General features: G+C 38.8%; 1 protein-coding gene across 2 annotated transcripts in view; it reads left to right on the forward strand.

Annotated features, from left to right (window-relative positions):
• Ube4B (Ubiquitination factor E4B) overlaps nt 1-15,871 on the forward strand; it is a 287,660-nt gene that overhangs the window by 213,121 nt on the left and 58,668 nt on the right. For both annotated transcript variants that reach the window (XM_067136402.2, XM_067136403.2), the window contains exon 16: nt 4,817-4,929. In XM_067136402.2, the coding sequence (XP_066992503.2) occupies nt 4,817-4,929 (113 nt within the window). The remainder of the gene's footprint in view (nt 1-4,816; nt 4,930-15,871) is intronic.

Here is a 15,871-nt window from a genome sequence, read left to right on the forward strand (position 1 = left end):
GCCTTACATCCTTCTGCCTTTAATGTGCTCTGTAGTATTCTGAGAGGGCAAAGTCCGTTCCATGAGAAACTCCTCCACACTGTCATTGAATGGAAACCTACAACCTGTTTTCCAGTCATTGACCAGGTCAGGGATGTAATGAATGAAGCATATATAGGCTGTTAGTACGATGGGGTCACCACTCCCAAAGTGATTATTAACCCTTTCCCGCCCACATTTTCAGTCCGCTTATCGCCCGATTTCAACCTATTATTTAGGAAAAATTGAAGCAGAGCACACTGTTTCAGAAAAAGTTAAATATAATAAAAACTGTTGATCACAATGTATTCAAATTTTCAATAATATTAGAAAACATGCCATCACATCCATTTCCGTATTCATTGAGTCATAAGGTTGTTGGTTCAAACCTCCACCCCCACCCCCCCACCCCCACCCCCCCCCTAATTGTGGTACTCGACACAAAGGTAGGCTCTATTTGTCACATTCTCATGTTGTATGAATCCCTCTGAACCAATAACCGCGTGATTCTGGAAGTTGAATGTATACTGTATATCAGCTTCTATTTCCCCTGAGCAAGTGTCTTCACATTCTGTTTCTATGTTTCTGGAATGTGAATGTTTGAATGCTGCATTGATATATATGCAAGTGGCTATCTCACTGAATAGTTTGTCTCCTCCTAACATATGTCAAAAATAATATATTTCTCATAATTCTCTTTCGAAATTATGGACAGGTTCAACATCATCCATATAATCATTCGGTGTAACGAAACAAAATACAGTATTTGTGTTAACTGAAATGCCGCGGCATCGCAATCAGGTCCGAATTCTCGATATCCGTTTTCATTTTCATCTTCATCACTGTCACTAAAATTATCTTCGTTGATGAGTTATTCCCTCACTAAAAATTCACCTCCACCCCTACTCAACGATTCTGTGTCACTTTTGTCGCCTATATTCAGCTCAGTTTCAATATCCGCAGTATTCAATCCCGCCATGTTTATGAATGCAACAGCTGTCCCGCGCTCGCGGAAGTTCAAGACCGTTTCCTAGGCGAAGTCAAGACAGATTATCGCTCTTCTTTCATTTCCTAAGCCTTATAGATCGTACTGCATGTTCATAAATGCCTCGTAAACACTTCAAAGCCGAATAAAACAGAAAACTACCGCATAGCTCGCGTAAGTGTGCAGATAATGCAGCCAGGCGCGTTCGGGCGCTAAGGACCGGAAGGTAAAGTGAAGAGTCGGGCGCTTTCGAGCGCTAAGGGCGGGAAAGGGTTAATGAATGATAGATGCTATGAAATGATAATGGAGAGTGTTGCTGGAATGAAAGATGACAGGGAAAACCGTAGTACCCGGAGAAAAATCTTTCGCACCTCCGCTTTGTCCAGCACACATCTCACATGGAGTGACCGGGATTTGAACCACGGTATCCAGCGGTGAGAGGCCGACGCGCTGCCGTCTGAGCTACGGAGGCTTCCTACACTGTCATTGTACCTCCAAAAATTTCACTGTGGCCTTGTACAGGCAGGAGGCAGGGGTATTATTCACCTGGCATTCACCTTGCCCGAATTATCCCATCTGGCTTGATAACTGTGGTATAATGTCTGTGCTTTATATGATCTCTCACTTGATGATACTATAATAATTTCGTGTGGCTATTTCTAGCCGAGTGCAGCCCTTGTAAGGCAGACCCTCCGATGAGGGTGGGCGTCATCTGCCATGTGTAGGTAACTGCGTGTTATTGTGGTGGAGGACAGTGTTATGTGTAGTGTGTGAGTTGCAGGGATGTTGGGGACCGCACAAACACCCAGCCCCTGAGCCATTGGAATTAACCAACGAAGGTTAAAATCCCCCACCCGGCCGGGAATCGAACCCAGAACCCTCTGAACCAAAGGCCAGTATGCTGACCATTCAGCCAATGAGTCGGACACTTGATGATACTTATTCTGTACCTATCTCTGCGCTAGTTCCGTGCTCCTAATTCTTTCCTTATGTACTTCTTTATCAAGCCCGTTTGACTGGATCCATTCACCAAGATATTTAAATTTGCCCTTTCCTTTGCTTTTTCCAAACTTTGTTTTCAGGTGTGGGTTTTTTTGCCTACCATGCCAGTATTCCATGTAGGCCTACTCTGTTTTATCATAGGAAATCTTGAGTCCTGCTTTTTCTGATTTTTTTTTTTTTTTTTTTATTTTTTTTTTTTTTTTTTTTTTTTTAAAGCATAATTTGGGCTTCTTTATCTTTAGCTATCCGGAAAGGAACTGGCCACCCTACCACACGCAAACTCCGGCTCAGGAACACCTCTGCGGAGGTTCGGACCTGCCTTCGGGCAGTACAACCCTTACCTTACCTATCTTTAGCTATCTATGCCAGTTCATCAGTAAAAGCTAGCCCACCTCCAAACCCTGCCTCTTCTGACCTAAACAGATCCCCAGCTGAGCTCCAACTCTTCCGTACATGATGTTCGAGTCTCTCCAGATTCAAACAGCCTGGTTGCACCAAGGAATTTCAGTTTCCCCCTGGAGAAGTTTTCGCCAAACACATTTCTGTCATGTCAGTACAAACACCAAAATTAATAATATAATAATAATCATCATTATCTGATTGAGTATGAGGTGATATAATCTTAAACTAGATGTGTTGTTTGTTTTTAGCTAATATATGAAGAAGGGAAGACCATCTAATTCCTACTTCAGAAACGAAAACATGTTCCTATTTATTTGTTAATTTATTTTTTCATCCTTTTGTTTATCAATAGGATTATTATTTATTTACATATTTTATGCCCACGTTGGATCACTTAAATCAAACCGTATACATCTAAGTCTTCAAAGAATTAACTGGGAATTTAACTTTAATCATCTTCCTCCTCCTCTCCCTAAACCTCTTTGTAGACTGAGTGAACCTCAGGGCCATGTGCACCTCCAGAAGTGTAAATCTCATTTCTTAAATTTTACGACTTCCTGACGGGGATTTGAACCCATATCCTCCCAGGCGAACCGAGCATGCCTTTACCGCCTCGGCCAGGCAGCCCCTAAACAAAGAAATAAGTTGGACATGTGCCTCAAAGGAGACTTGCGCCTGAACTTGACGAACATAAACCCAGATATTCAAGCTTTAACTGAAATCCACCAAGCACAAGGCAGTCATGGAAAAGGTAAAATAAAACAATAACAAAGTTTTCAAACTTTCATTAATTTTTTCAAATTTTAACTGACACCTTTTTCAATTTTTCCAGATTCCAATTTAAAGTTGAAAACATGTACCGGTACTCCTGTTTCTTTAAATGTACATCAATGATCTTAGTTTATTATTTCACTTCTTTGTTCTTAAAAATCTCTGTAAAAATTTACATTTTAATTTTTTCTATTTTGTTTAAGAGTGACCAGATGAAACTCGTTTGGTTGTTTTTATATATGTCTAAAATAATAAAACTGCTTTGTTATTTACACTTCAAATTAGAATTAGATATACATTGAAAATTAGAAGGGGGCGATAGGTATTAGTCAACCTCTAGAAAGGGGAGATGGGCCACAAAAGGTTGGGAACCACTGTACTAGATCATCAGCAAACGCGAGACAATTCAGTTGAATATTTCTTCCAATCTTTATCAGTTGGTGGACATACCTTATTCCATTCACGCATAATTTTTTCCAGAACACCAGAACATCAGCAAAGGCCAGGCAATCAAATGTGATACCAGTGCTTTTGCAGCCTACTCTTACTCCACTTTGGATATAATTTGTTCTCAACTCCATTCTCTGACGACTTCTTCCAGAACACATTTGAACAGAAGTAGGGAGAGGCCATCCCACTGTCTTAGTACTCTTTTTAATTTTTAATGTTTCTGTGAGCTCACCCAAGAACTTAAGTTGGTGAATATGTGTCTCTGAGGATCTGTTGGATCAAACCCATAAATTCCACAGTACCACTTATTGGGCAGCTAGTACTTCTGCCTCTACCCTAAAGGAACAACGAAGGTATCTCAGTGAGACACCAGTGGTGGTGTGCTGTCCATCCATGGTATAACAATGCTACTTATTGAAGAGAGAAGCACCTGCCCCCTCCCCCTAGCCCCTTTGTGTATTTATGGTGCCCATCTGACCATAGAACATATTTTTATGGAATGAGGGGACTTGGCTGATCTGTGCTGTAGTCTACATCTTCCAAATGCCATATCCCTTGTTCCGTAAGATTACAGTACCTGCTCAATTATTTTTAGTCTTTCAGTGTTTTAATTGTGTTTTTATCTTCTACTGTAGTTTTATTCTTTAAACTTGATTTTAGCTTTTAACTGTTTATAATATTTATGAATTAACTTACTGAATTTTATTGGGTTTTTTATTGAAAATAAGGCATTGTGAATCACTTCCTTTGATTATTTTAAACTCATATGCGTATTTATCTTAGTCAGTGGATAAGATTTTAAATTATCATTCATTTTGTACCATCAGGGGCTGATGACCTAGATGTTAAGACCATGAAGACAATGATCGTCATTGACATCATCATTGTCCTCTATCCCATAACAGCATAGAATTCAACAGTAGTCATTACTATTCTCTCTCTCTCTCTCTTGTGTGGTGACAGATAACCAAAATAAGTGAAATTTGTGTGATATTGTCTTTCCTTAATTAATGTATAAATTATCAGTGCACCTAACCTGGTAAGATGCTGCTCTCCATCTGCTACCAAACCATGTATGTTCTGCTTTTGTTTACTTTTTTTTTTATTTTTTTTTTAACAAAGCCCTTACCATGAAACAATTCTAATTTAAACCAGGCACATTTTTACTCTATTTTGATGGTTTTGCAGAGAATCCATGAAGTACAAGAGTTAATGGCTGAAACAGAAGCGTGGGGTCAGCTGCCTGCAGATCAGCAGCAAAGCAGGCAGAGACAGTTGTCTGCAGATGAACGTCAGTGTCGGTGAGTGTAACTGGATGGTATTATCGTGATACAATATTTATTAAGGAGCAGGTGAGTTGAGGGCAGAAGCGTTTTGTATCTGTACATGGATTGAAAATACAGCAAATTAAAACTCGTCCAAATATATGTAAGACTAGCTATAAACATGTATATGTACATAATATAAATTATTTACGTTAAAAATTGGATTTACTCTAAGGCAGAGGTGCATAGGAAATGATCTTCTTTTTTGTATTAGTGCGTAAACGGCATAAGAGTTATTCTACAAAAAATAAGCCCTTACATCAAAACGAGTTGGAGGTGACTAATCTTTGATTCAACATCTTCTAGTTGGAAGTATTGCCTATTGTTTCTGTTTGTCTCCCTGAATTTCTGTTTGTGGGTAAGATATGTCAAAAATTTTGTCAGATATCAAAAAACTGTAAGTAAACTCGTATCCTCATCCCAAGGTAGTACAGCTAATTTCAGGCACACCCCCAATGGAGGTGAGCTGCATGTACCATTTTTTAACCGCATACCAGCCCTTCTGCTGTCCTTAAATCTTTGACAGGACCAGGAATCGAGCTCAGGCCTCCTAGAATGGCAGCTAATTGCGCTAACCGCTATGCTACAGAGGCAGACATACGAAACAGTGAAAAATGCTGTACAGGCTTGGTTGCCATGTCAGAATGTGGAGGTAAAATTAGTCCTTGGTTGATATACAGGATTGAAGGTAACTGATGCACAAAATTAACACAAGTAGTAGATCTGGTCTGTAGCTTGTACCTTTGTCGAGGAAAAGTACGTTTTGTGAATTACAAGAATTGCAACACAGCGGCCGGCAGTACCTACTGATAAGGCTGCTAGGAATGTGCAGAAGTGTTTAAACCGGTTGCGACCTGCTGGTGTATCTTCAAGATCGGGCGTCCATTGTCAATAAAAACAATAACTTATAAATCCTCTTTCCAGAGGAACAGCAATTACTAGTGCATTGACAGAGTTTTGTGATAGTACACGATGTAATTTCATGTTTTAAACTTAAGAAACGTAATGAACGTTTGGTAACTATTCAACAATATGACATCATGCGTATGTTGGCCTATGGAGGGACTAGGATTTAGGTATACATAAAAAACCATAGGGGAAAAAGTGAAAGGAAAAGACGACAGATTATAGGAGGGGCGGGAATGGGGGTTAACAGAATATTGGAACTACAGATTTACAATGCTTATAATTTATTTGCAAAATATATGACTAGAATATTGAGTCTTTGAATTGACTTGATTTAGCTGAAGTCAACAGATTGTTGAATAGATTATGAGGCCAAAGCCTTACATCGAAAAGGCAACATCGTTGCAAGGTTATTCATTAGATAAGCCCAAGTTGGCTTATGTAAATTATACAACAAAGAAACAAAAAACATGACATTTTAAAAGGCAAACTTGAGTGGTAAGGTTAATTTTACATTTACGCCATACGAGTCAGCAAAGATATGAAAATAAAAGGCAACATTATTTTCTAAAATCTGATATTAGTGAGTACTCAACTAGGCAGAGCCTTCATAATATTAACATTAATGGAAAGAGAAAAATTTACAAAACTGGCAAAGTGCCATAACAACTCATTGCCAAGCAATCCTTTAAAAGTTCCTTTCAAATATTAAAACATTGATAAATAGAATTCTTCAGGAATAACTTTTCTTCTTAGTAAAAGGATTAAAATCAATAAAGTATCAAACTCATAGCTTGATTATCTGAGGGCAAACCTTCCAGGGTTGCCAAATATTTGGGAAATGGCGTAATGTCCCTGACGGAGTAAGGAGGAAAACAGGCTCCAACTAATGCCAACTATGAAGTGGAATGCACCTTAAACAAGGAATGATGTGCTGGTGCTTATTGAAGTATAGAATGACCAGCATAATGCTGGATGGAGTAAAAAGTTGTCGAGAATGAAGTTTGGTAGTGTGGTTCTTGATGTAGAGAGGCAGGCAGGATGGCCAGCCAAGAACAGAGGTCTTGAATGGAGAAAGGTGCCCCTTTTATTCACAACAGGGCGAGGTGAAGAAAATAGAACTGAAAGGCACTAGACTAGAATTAACTAACAGAAATAAATGAAATATAATACAAAATTCAAATATAAGCCCTAAAATAATATCTGTAAATATTTTCATTAAATAACTAAAGATCATAAATAATATTAAATAAAATAGCCAATCGGTAGTCAGAACAGAGAAAAGAAAACGCGGAGGAATACCTTATGTTATCAAGAGCTAATACCAAATAGACTTGCCATTGACAAAGCGGTTTGGCATGGAGAAAACCTTCAGTCAGAGACTTTAGAAAACAAACAAGGAGGGAGAGCTGGTTACAGGCAGCAAGTGACACAGTGAAATATGAACTGGCAAACAGAGCAGTGCTGTCAAGGGCAGCTTGTGAATAGATGATTAAAGAAGGTCAAGAGGAGCACGCAAGTAATACTGTAAATTCTACATGAGTAGATGACATATAAAAGACCTGTAATAAATAAGGAAAGTTAGTTAGAAATACTAAATTACCAGGATCTTCATGTAAACATGAACAGCCTATTCCAGTGATGATCATTCATTCCCCTTATTTGTACCCTGAAGGTGAAAATGGGAAACTACGGAACACTGTCTTCAAGTTGGCCGGCAATGGGATTCAAACCACTCGCCATCCGATTGCAACAAACTTGCCGAAATAGCATGTCGCTGATAACCACACCACGCTGCTGGGGTTGGCCAGCCCATTAATAAATAATACCATAATGAGAACAAAACTGTCCAGCTGCATAGCTAAATGGCTAGCATACTAGCCCTCTGCCTTTGAGGCCTCGGATTTCATTTCTGTCTGGGCCAGGGATTATTACATTAACAAGTGCATTACTTTGGCTTGGGGACTGGGTGTTTCTGTCGTCTTCAACACTTGTACGTAGCGCACAGCAAGACATGACATTCATCACCACCTCTACATTAACATGCAGGCATTTCTCGTCTAACGGTTGGTATCAAGAAGGACATCCGGCCGTAAAACTGCCAAATCTCCTACAATCCCTAACCACACACAAAAAAATGGGATAAAATAGGGTTTAATGTTTAATAATCCCAGCGGGATCATTGGTTGCTTCTCACCAAGGCGGTCCAGGTTTGATTCCCAGCCAATGCATTTGGGGTTTACAAAAGGAAATGTCACATCCTATGGGATGAATTCCACATAAAATGGAGGCCCTATGGCTTGCAATCTCAAAAGTAAAAAGTCACATAAAACTCTAAGCGTAGTTTACCTTTTTTTGACAGTAAAAAAATATGAGAATACTACAGCGAAGCATTTGTGTACCTTTCAGAGTGTGACACACTTGACCATATTGGTTGTGGGAAATGGTGTACGTTGTTATGGCAGGTGTTGTAAATGTCTACCATTGGGGGTGATTCCCCTTAGATTTCATGTACCCCCAAGAGAAGTAATCTAAGGGGTTTAAATTGGGGCTTCTTGCTTGCCAGCTGATAGGCCCCAAATGCCCAATCAGTCGCTGTGGATAGGTGGTGTCCAGGTGGCAGCACACTGCGTTTGTAATGTGTGGGGATGCTCCATCATCTTGGAACCACATGTGCCATCGGGTATGTAGTGGTACATCCTGCAGTAGTAGTGGTAGAGTGCCTTCCAGAAACTGTAGATATGATATGCTAGTCAATCTATGAGGTAATGCTACAGGTCCTGTGATAATGCCCTTCCAACATCTGTCCAAACATTAATAGAAAACCAAACCTGATGGTGGGAACTTTTCATAGCAAGGGGCATTGTTCTCTGATCCCACATGCATGTTGTGAAAATTGAAGATACCACACTGCCGCTTTTTGGCGAGTACTCTTGCTGGGGTCCTCTGCAATAAGTTCTAATGTGCGGCCCTCTACACAAAGATAATGGCTAGGCCAGCTTCACACCTGGGCATGACTTTTCCAGTATCATATATTCTCTGTATAGCTGCTACAAGACAACCTCTCACTAGAAGAGACGAGAAAGAGAAGCTATTGACCTAGAGAGGTGAAACTATGGACTAGGTTAGAAATCCTCTTAGTGAAAAGGACGAAATGAAGTAATGATAAAATGTGGGCAGGCGCAGTTCTCCACACCAGTTTATTTCCTCTTTCTGTAATTCTTAGAACTAAACTAGATATGAGAGGTGAGAACATTCAGCCTGAGCTATAATCGGGTAATGTGGAGTGACATTTGCAGCTAGTTGTCTCTCCTTTCTGTTCTATGTACACTATATCCTTCTGGAAAGATTTTAAGATTGGGGAGAGGGCAGGTATGTACATGTCTTTTACTTCCAATGGGGAAGTGCCTGAAGAGGCTTGCACCACCTCAGCACAAGGATACGAATTTACTGTTACGAAAATGTTGCAAACTTTGAGCTGGGAGGATTTGGGAGTGAGGAGGCGAGCTGTTCGACTAAGCGGTATGTAGTTAATAGAGAGATGGCATGGAATGTCATTAGTAGACAAATATGGTTGAGTGGAGTTTTTTGAAGTAAGAACATTCATAATATGAAGGTAAGGTTGGAATTCAGGAGGTCAAATTGGGGCAAATATTAGTTTATAGGAAGAGGAATTAGGGATTGGAATAATTTACCAATTTACAAGGACCAAGGAATGGAAGAGATGGTGTAACAGTTCAGAGGGAACAATTAGAGGCAGTAAGAACCAGTACCTTGGGAGTGTGATATCGGAAAATGGAATAATGACTCCGAAGATAAGCAGAAGATGCAGTTAGCTGGAGGGTTTTCTCAGAGTGTGGGAGGATTACTATGGAGAAAGGAAATGCCAATACGATGCAAGGAAATCATGTACAAGAACTGCAGTACGTTCTACCAATCTTGATGTGTGTAGCTGAAACTTGGGTAATGGCCAAAGCAGAGGAAAGTAAAATCCAGATGTTATGTTACTTGTTCTTTTGTTTTTTGAACTTTGATGGCTGAGATGTCCTCCAATGAGGACAAAACATGTACCATGATTTAATGTTATTCTGAAAAGATAAATTTAATTTATATTGTAAAGGTGGAATTCTCCTCAAAGTACCATAACACTTGTTAAGGTTGACAATTCGGGCTAAAAATGAATTTTATTTCTTGTAAAGCAAAATCCAGTTGAAATGAAATTCCTAAGAAGTATGCTGGCCATGACAAGACAGGACTGAATAATAATAATAATAATAATAATAATAATAATAATAATAATAATAATAATAATAATCATAATAATAATAATCGTATGGCCTCAGCTACCGTTTGCAGACATTTCGATTTGACGCCATCTGGCTGTCTGCTCGTCAATTTCAACGTTCCGGTTTACTCTGTCTGCCATCTAGCGGACCTAGAGTAAACCGGATCTCTCTTGGGCGTCTATGGTTGAGATTTAATTAATTTTGTCGGGTAAATACCAAATGTATCACCAGAGATCTTTTACATGCTGACATCGTACGACATGGAGTGTCGAATGGACTTTTTTCCGCCCTTCAAAAATCCGACTACCTCTGCCGGGTTTGAACCCGCTATCTTGGGATTCGGAGGCCGACACTCTACCATGGATCCACAGAAGCAGCTACAGGACTGAATATGAAATGCAGTAATATAAGGAATGTTCGGTGTATGCGGAGTGGGGGAGAGAGGTAGAATGATCGAGACAGGTAGTATGGGCGTGTAAAATGAATGGAACAGGAATCCCAAAATCGTTGCTTGAACTGGAGGTTGGAGGTAAAAGAGCTGGAGGTAGACCCAGGAAATGATGGAAGAACAAACTGAACAAGACATAAGGAAGAGAGTGGCAAACTTTCAAGATGTCTTTGATGACGACTGGTGGAATGGCAGGCAGAGATGGAAATCAATGAGCCATAACCCAACTCCAGGTCAAATTGGACAAGGGGTACGATGATGATAAATTAAATGAATTTCCAGTTTCTTTGAAGTCAGTTAAGAAAGGAGTAGATAAACAACTGAAACAGACTACCATTGGGCAACAGCCCTAAATGCAGATACAGTATATGGGAATTGATTGATTGATTGATTGATTGATTGATTGATTGATTGATTGATTGATTGATTGATTGATTGATTGATTGATTGATTGATTGATTGATTGATTGATTGATATTAGTGTAGGAGATATTATAAAATGAAGATAAAGTTGAAATTCAAAAGGACAAATTGGGGCAAATACTTGTTTATAGGGAGATGCATTAGGGACTGAAATAATTTATCAAGGGAGATGACAAATTTCCAACTTCTTTGAAATAATTTAAGAAAATACTAGGTAAATAACTGGTAGAATGTCTGCTACCTGGGCTGCCGTCCTAAATGCAGATCAATGGTGATTGATTGATCGTATGCCGATATGGAGTCCTTCTTTCTGGAAATAGTTCACCATACATCTGCCTGTGTCATAATAGAAGTGAATCGGTTATCAAAATGGAAAGAGTATGTAGAAGATGTGTATGAAGGGCAACTAGACAACAGCTTACTAGAATTAGAAAACAAGGTTGAACAAGATGAGTTCAGACCCTCTATACTTCAGGAAGAATTTGATAAAACTGACCAAACGCAAACAAAGGAAAGCTCCTGGCAAAATTCTACAGCTATCAATCACCTCTGATCTGGAGTTAGGGCAGTCGCCCAGGTGGCAGATTCCCTATCAGTTGTTTTTCTAAACTTTTCTTAAAACATTTGAAAGAATTTGGAAATGTATTTTAAAAAATCTCCCTAAGTACTCTTCCTATAAACAAATATTTGCCTTAATTTGTCCTCTTGAATTCCAACTTTATCTTCTTATTGTGATCCCTCCTACTTTTAAAAACACCACTCAGACTTCCTTGTCTACTAATTTAATTCCATGCCATCTCTCCACTGAAGTATGGAACACACTACTTAGTTAAGAAGCTTGTCTGCTTTCTCCCAAGTCTTCCCACCTCAAACTTTGCAGCACTTTTGTAAACACTATTTAGTCAGAAGTTACCCAGATCAAATCAAGCTGCTTTCTTTGGATTTTCATTGACATTAAATCCACTTGCCCGTGTGGTAGGTTATTTCTGTGAAGTATGTCAGGTTTTACATAATAATCACACAAACATTAGTGTTCAGTAAACAGTAAATATGTAAACCACAAAAATGCTTATTGTGAGCTATGTACTGGAAATAGACATGCTTTTTGTTACTTATTTTATAGATCTAAGTTAAGATGCAAAAATCATTTCCATACCAATTTTAATCTCTGCAATCATATTGGAATGCCAGGTATGTTAAGGGTCAATATCAGAAATATTTGTCAACTTGCTGTACATTTTCTTTTACTGCATGTGTCTTGTTAGAAACGTTTACGTTGTTATTATTATTACTTATATATCATTCTCACTGTCGGCAGCCCTGAAGATGGTTTTCCGTGGTTTCCCATTTTCACACCAGGCAAATGCTGGGGCTGTACCTTAATTAAGGCCACGGCTGTTTCCTTCCCACTCATAGCTCGTTCCTGTCCTATCGTCGCCATAAGACCTATCTGTGTCGGTGCGACATAAAACAACCTGTAGAAAAAAGTACACCTAATTATATCTCCAGCTGTTTCAGACTTGCAGCAGAACAAATACACAGACAATACAGTAGATGTTCGCTATAGCGAATACAGCATAAAGCGAAAACTCCATTGTAACGGCAGTTATTTTCTGTCCCTTGAAAATTCCTATATTAAACTGTGTTAATTTTTCCGTTCTATATTTATGCACTCCAGGGATTATATTGAAGGCGATCGATCAAGTTCGGTGTAGTTTTCTAGCTATGTGCACTGGCGAGCTCTCTCGTCAACATTCGAGCTCGAAGGTGTTCTAATACTCCATAGTTTGTAATTTTCACAATCCGTGTTGATTTCCCAATTTCAGCAGGACGTTCATTAGAAATCCACCTAATCAATACTACACATAACACTGTACACAAAATCTTATCCTATCTCATAAAAAGTAGTACCAGACTTAAATTTGAACGAGCCCGCAGAGAAACGTAATATCTTATTTGAATTAGTCAAACCCTTTATTCTCAAAGAGTACCATAAAGAAATTACTGCTAAACATTCCAGTAAACTTATACTTTCCTCTACCTCCTCCGCGCCCCCAACACATTCAAACTTGACTCCGCCTCTTTCCCCCCGCCTGCTCTGATGAACCTTGAAGCAAGAAACCTACCTACACACACAAGTTGAGTCTGCCGAACACTAGTGCTTGTGTTGTGTTGTTCACTATCGTGTCAACATTTGTGCCTGAAAAAGAACAAACTTCTTAGGATTTCGCCACAAATGATCTTTGCTCCAATACGGCTGATGATGACCCCTAGATGGGTCGAAACTAGTACCGTGTAATTTGTAATTTTGTGAATATATTGTAGTATTGAAAAGGTGGAAACGTTTACGTTATTATTATTACTTATATATTATTCTCAGTTCAATACGGACCAAAAACATGAAATTCATAACCATCAATAGCTGGCAACATTCAGTCTATACCAGCCAGTCTATAAGCCTTTTCCAGTTTCACTAAGAGATGGCGCTAGCAAACAGTACGCAGCATATGAATTTGACACACCAGTTTGTTTGTCTGACATTAACCTACCTACACACACAAGTTGAGTCTGCCGAACACTAGTGCTTGTGTTGTGTTGTTCACTATCGTGTCAACATTTGTGCCTGAAAAAGAACATTTGAGGCAAGCATTGTTTTTCTTATTTAATCAAAAGAAAAGGCTGTGGAAAGTCATTGTTGGCTGGTAGAAACATATGATTGAACACGCTCCATGGATTACAACACATGAGACATGGTTTCGACAATCGCTTTGGCAAAAAGACCCTGCTTTGTGTCTGCTGGGACCAGAATGGTATTGTGTATTATGAACTCTTGAAGCCCAGCAAAACTGTTAATGCACAATGCTATCATTAACAAATGATTAATTTAAATCACGCATTGATTGAAAGACGACCGGAATGGGCCAGAAGACATGGCAAAGTGATTTTGTTACACGACAATGCGCCATCTCACACAGCAAAACCAGTGAAAGCACCTTGAAATCGCTTGGATAGGACATCCTTCCGCACCAGCCATACTCCCCCGACCTGGCATCATCTGACTATAACCTCTTTGCTCGCAGAGCAGCACTTCAGCAATTTCAAAAAAGTTCGAAAATGGCTCGACGAATGGTTTGCCACCAAAGACAAGCCGTTTTTCTGGTATGGTATTCATAACTTACCTGAAGATGGACAAAGTGTGTAGAAGCTGAGGCCAATATTTTGAATAAACAAGAAATGAATTTGCCTTGAAAATTACATGTTTTCTTTACCACAAAAACAGGAAAAAACGAATGCATACGCCTGGTACACAGGGCACTGGTTAGGTGATCACGGGCGAGAGGGAGTAAGCACGAATTTTAACACATATATCAAGTTTTTTTCTGGTTTGTAGTTAGTTTCCAACTATAGTACCTTTTCTCTATTTTTACCATTGCAGGAGCCGTTTCCTTTTCTATCAATATTGCCTGGAACTTTAGGATCAAACACCTTGATTTCCCAATTTCACTTGGTTTCCATTCTGACATAAGGATACTCTCTCTCTCTCTCTCTCTCTCTCTCTCTCATAAGGCCCCACCAGCATTTTTCTTTAATATAACAACCAAGTGTCATTGGTGTCAACAATAGTTAACAGTAATTAATGTAAATTTGGCTGACCAAGTGTAATACATCATTTGAGTAATTCACCAACGACGTAATTGTAAACAAGTCTGTTTGTGTTATTTTAACTCATGAATGTGCCATACTTTTTTGACTAACATTTTGGAAAAATGGTAAGATTACTTGTCTATAAAGATAATCAGAGCCTTTCCGATTTTTTAAAGTGTATTCCTAATTCATAGGACAAGTTTCAAGAAGCTTGAACAATAGCACAATGTAGATGTTTTTCGTAATCTAAATCAACAGAGACTTATATAGCTGAACATGGCCACACATTGACTGAAACTGGTACTACACTTTATGAGATGGGATAAGATTTTTGTGTTCAGAATTATGTAGTGTTGATTAGGTGGATTCTTAATAAAAATCGTAATACTCGTCGACCGGTGTTCTGCAAACACAATTCAAAATGAAAGAGAGCGTGTTTCCATAACAAACGCGTAAATAACATGTCTGATAGCAGTAGTTCACTTGTTAGAAGTAAAGGCTGAAATGAACGATCGCTTAATTTTAATGTTATGTACTGAAATTAAGTAAGAATGTAATATACCTGAAAATACGGCACAGAGTGGATTACTGATTACAGAGGTTAGTTAATTCAGTGAAGTGGGTGGATGATAGCTGCTGTCCAATGTTCGAGAAAATGTTCTGTTGTTCATATTTTCGATAGAGGCATGTGTAGGGAGATTTCAACTGTGTCACTGGCATATTTCCACATTTCTTCAAAAACTTGATCTTCTCCTCATGCATTGTAGTTTTTCATCTCCTCGACTGCTGTTTCCACCTCTTGGAATGTTGGGGGGTTTAGGTACTCAGGTTTGGTTTTTACTGTGGGTGTTTGTGTTAATTTTTAAAAGTTCTTCAGGCTTTTCACAGATCAAAAGTTTATTGAATGCTTTTGCCATAAGTTTGGCAGTTTCCTCATTACTATATGCCATTTTTCCATCTTCACTTTGAATTTCATTAGTTGTCTACCAATCTCTAGAATTGGTTTTGTGGTAGTTTTCTTCTATTGAAGTGATTATATCTTTCTGAAATTGTTTCTTAATTTTTCTAATAGCTTGGGTGAATTTTTTCCTAATAATTTTGAAATTGATGGCATTTACTTCTGTTTTGTGAGTTTGAAATTTTAACCATGCCTGGTGTCTTTCTTCATGACATTTGTCACATTCTGGTGTCCACTAAGCATGTTTTTCCA

The sequence above is a fragment of the Anabrus simplex genome, chromosome 1 (assembly GCF_040414725.1).
Source record: "Anabrus simplex isolate iqAnaSimp1 chromosome 1, ASM4041472v1, whole genome shotgun sequence".
Lineage (NCBI taxonomy): Eukaryota > Metazoa > Arthropoda > Insecta > Orthoptera > Tettigoniidae > Anabrus > Anabrus simplex.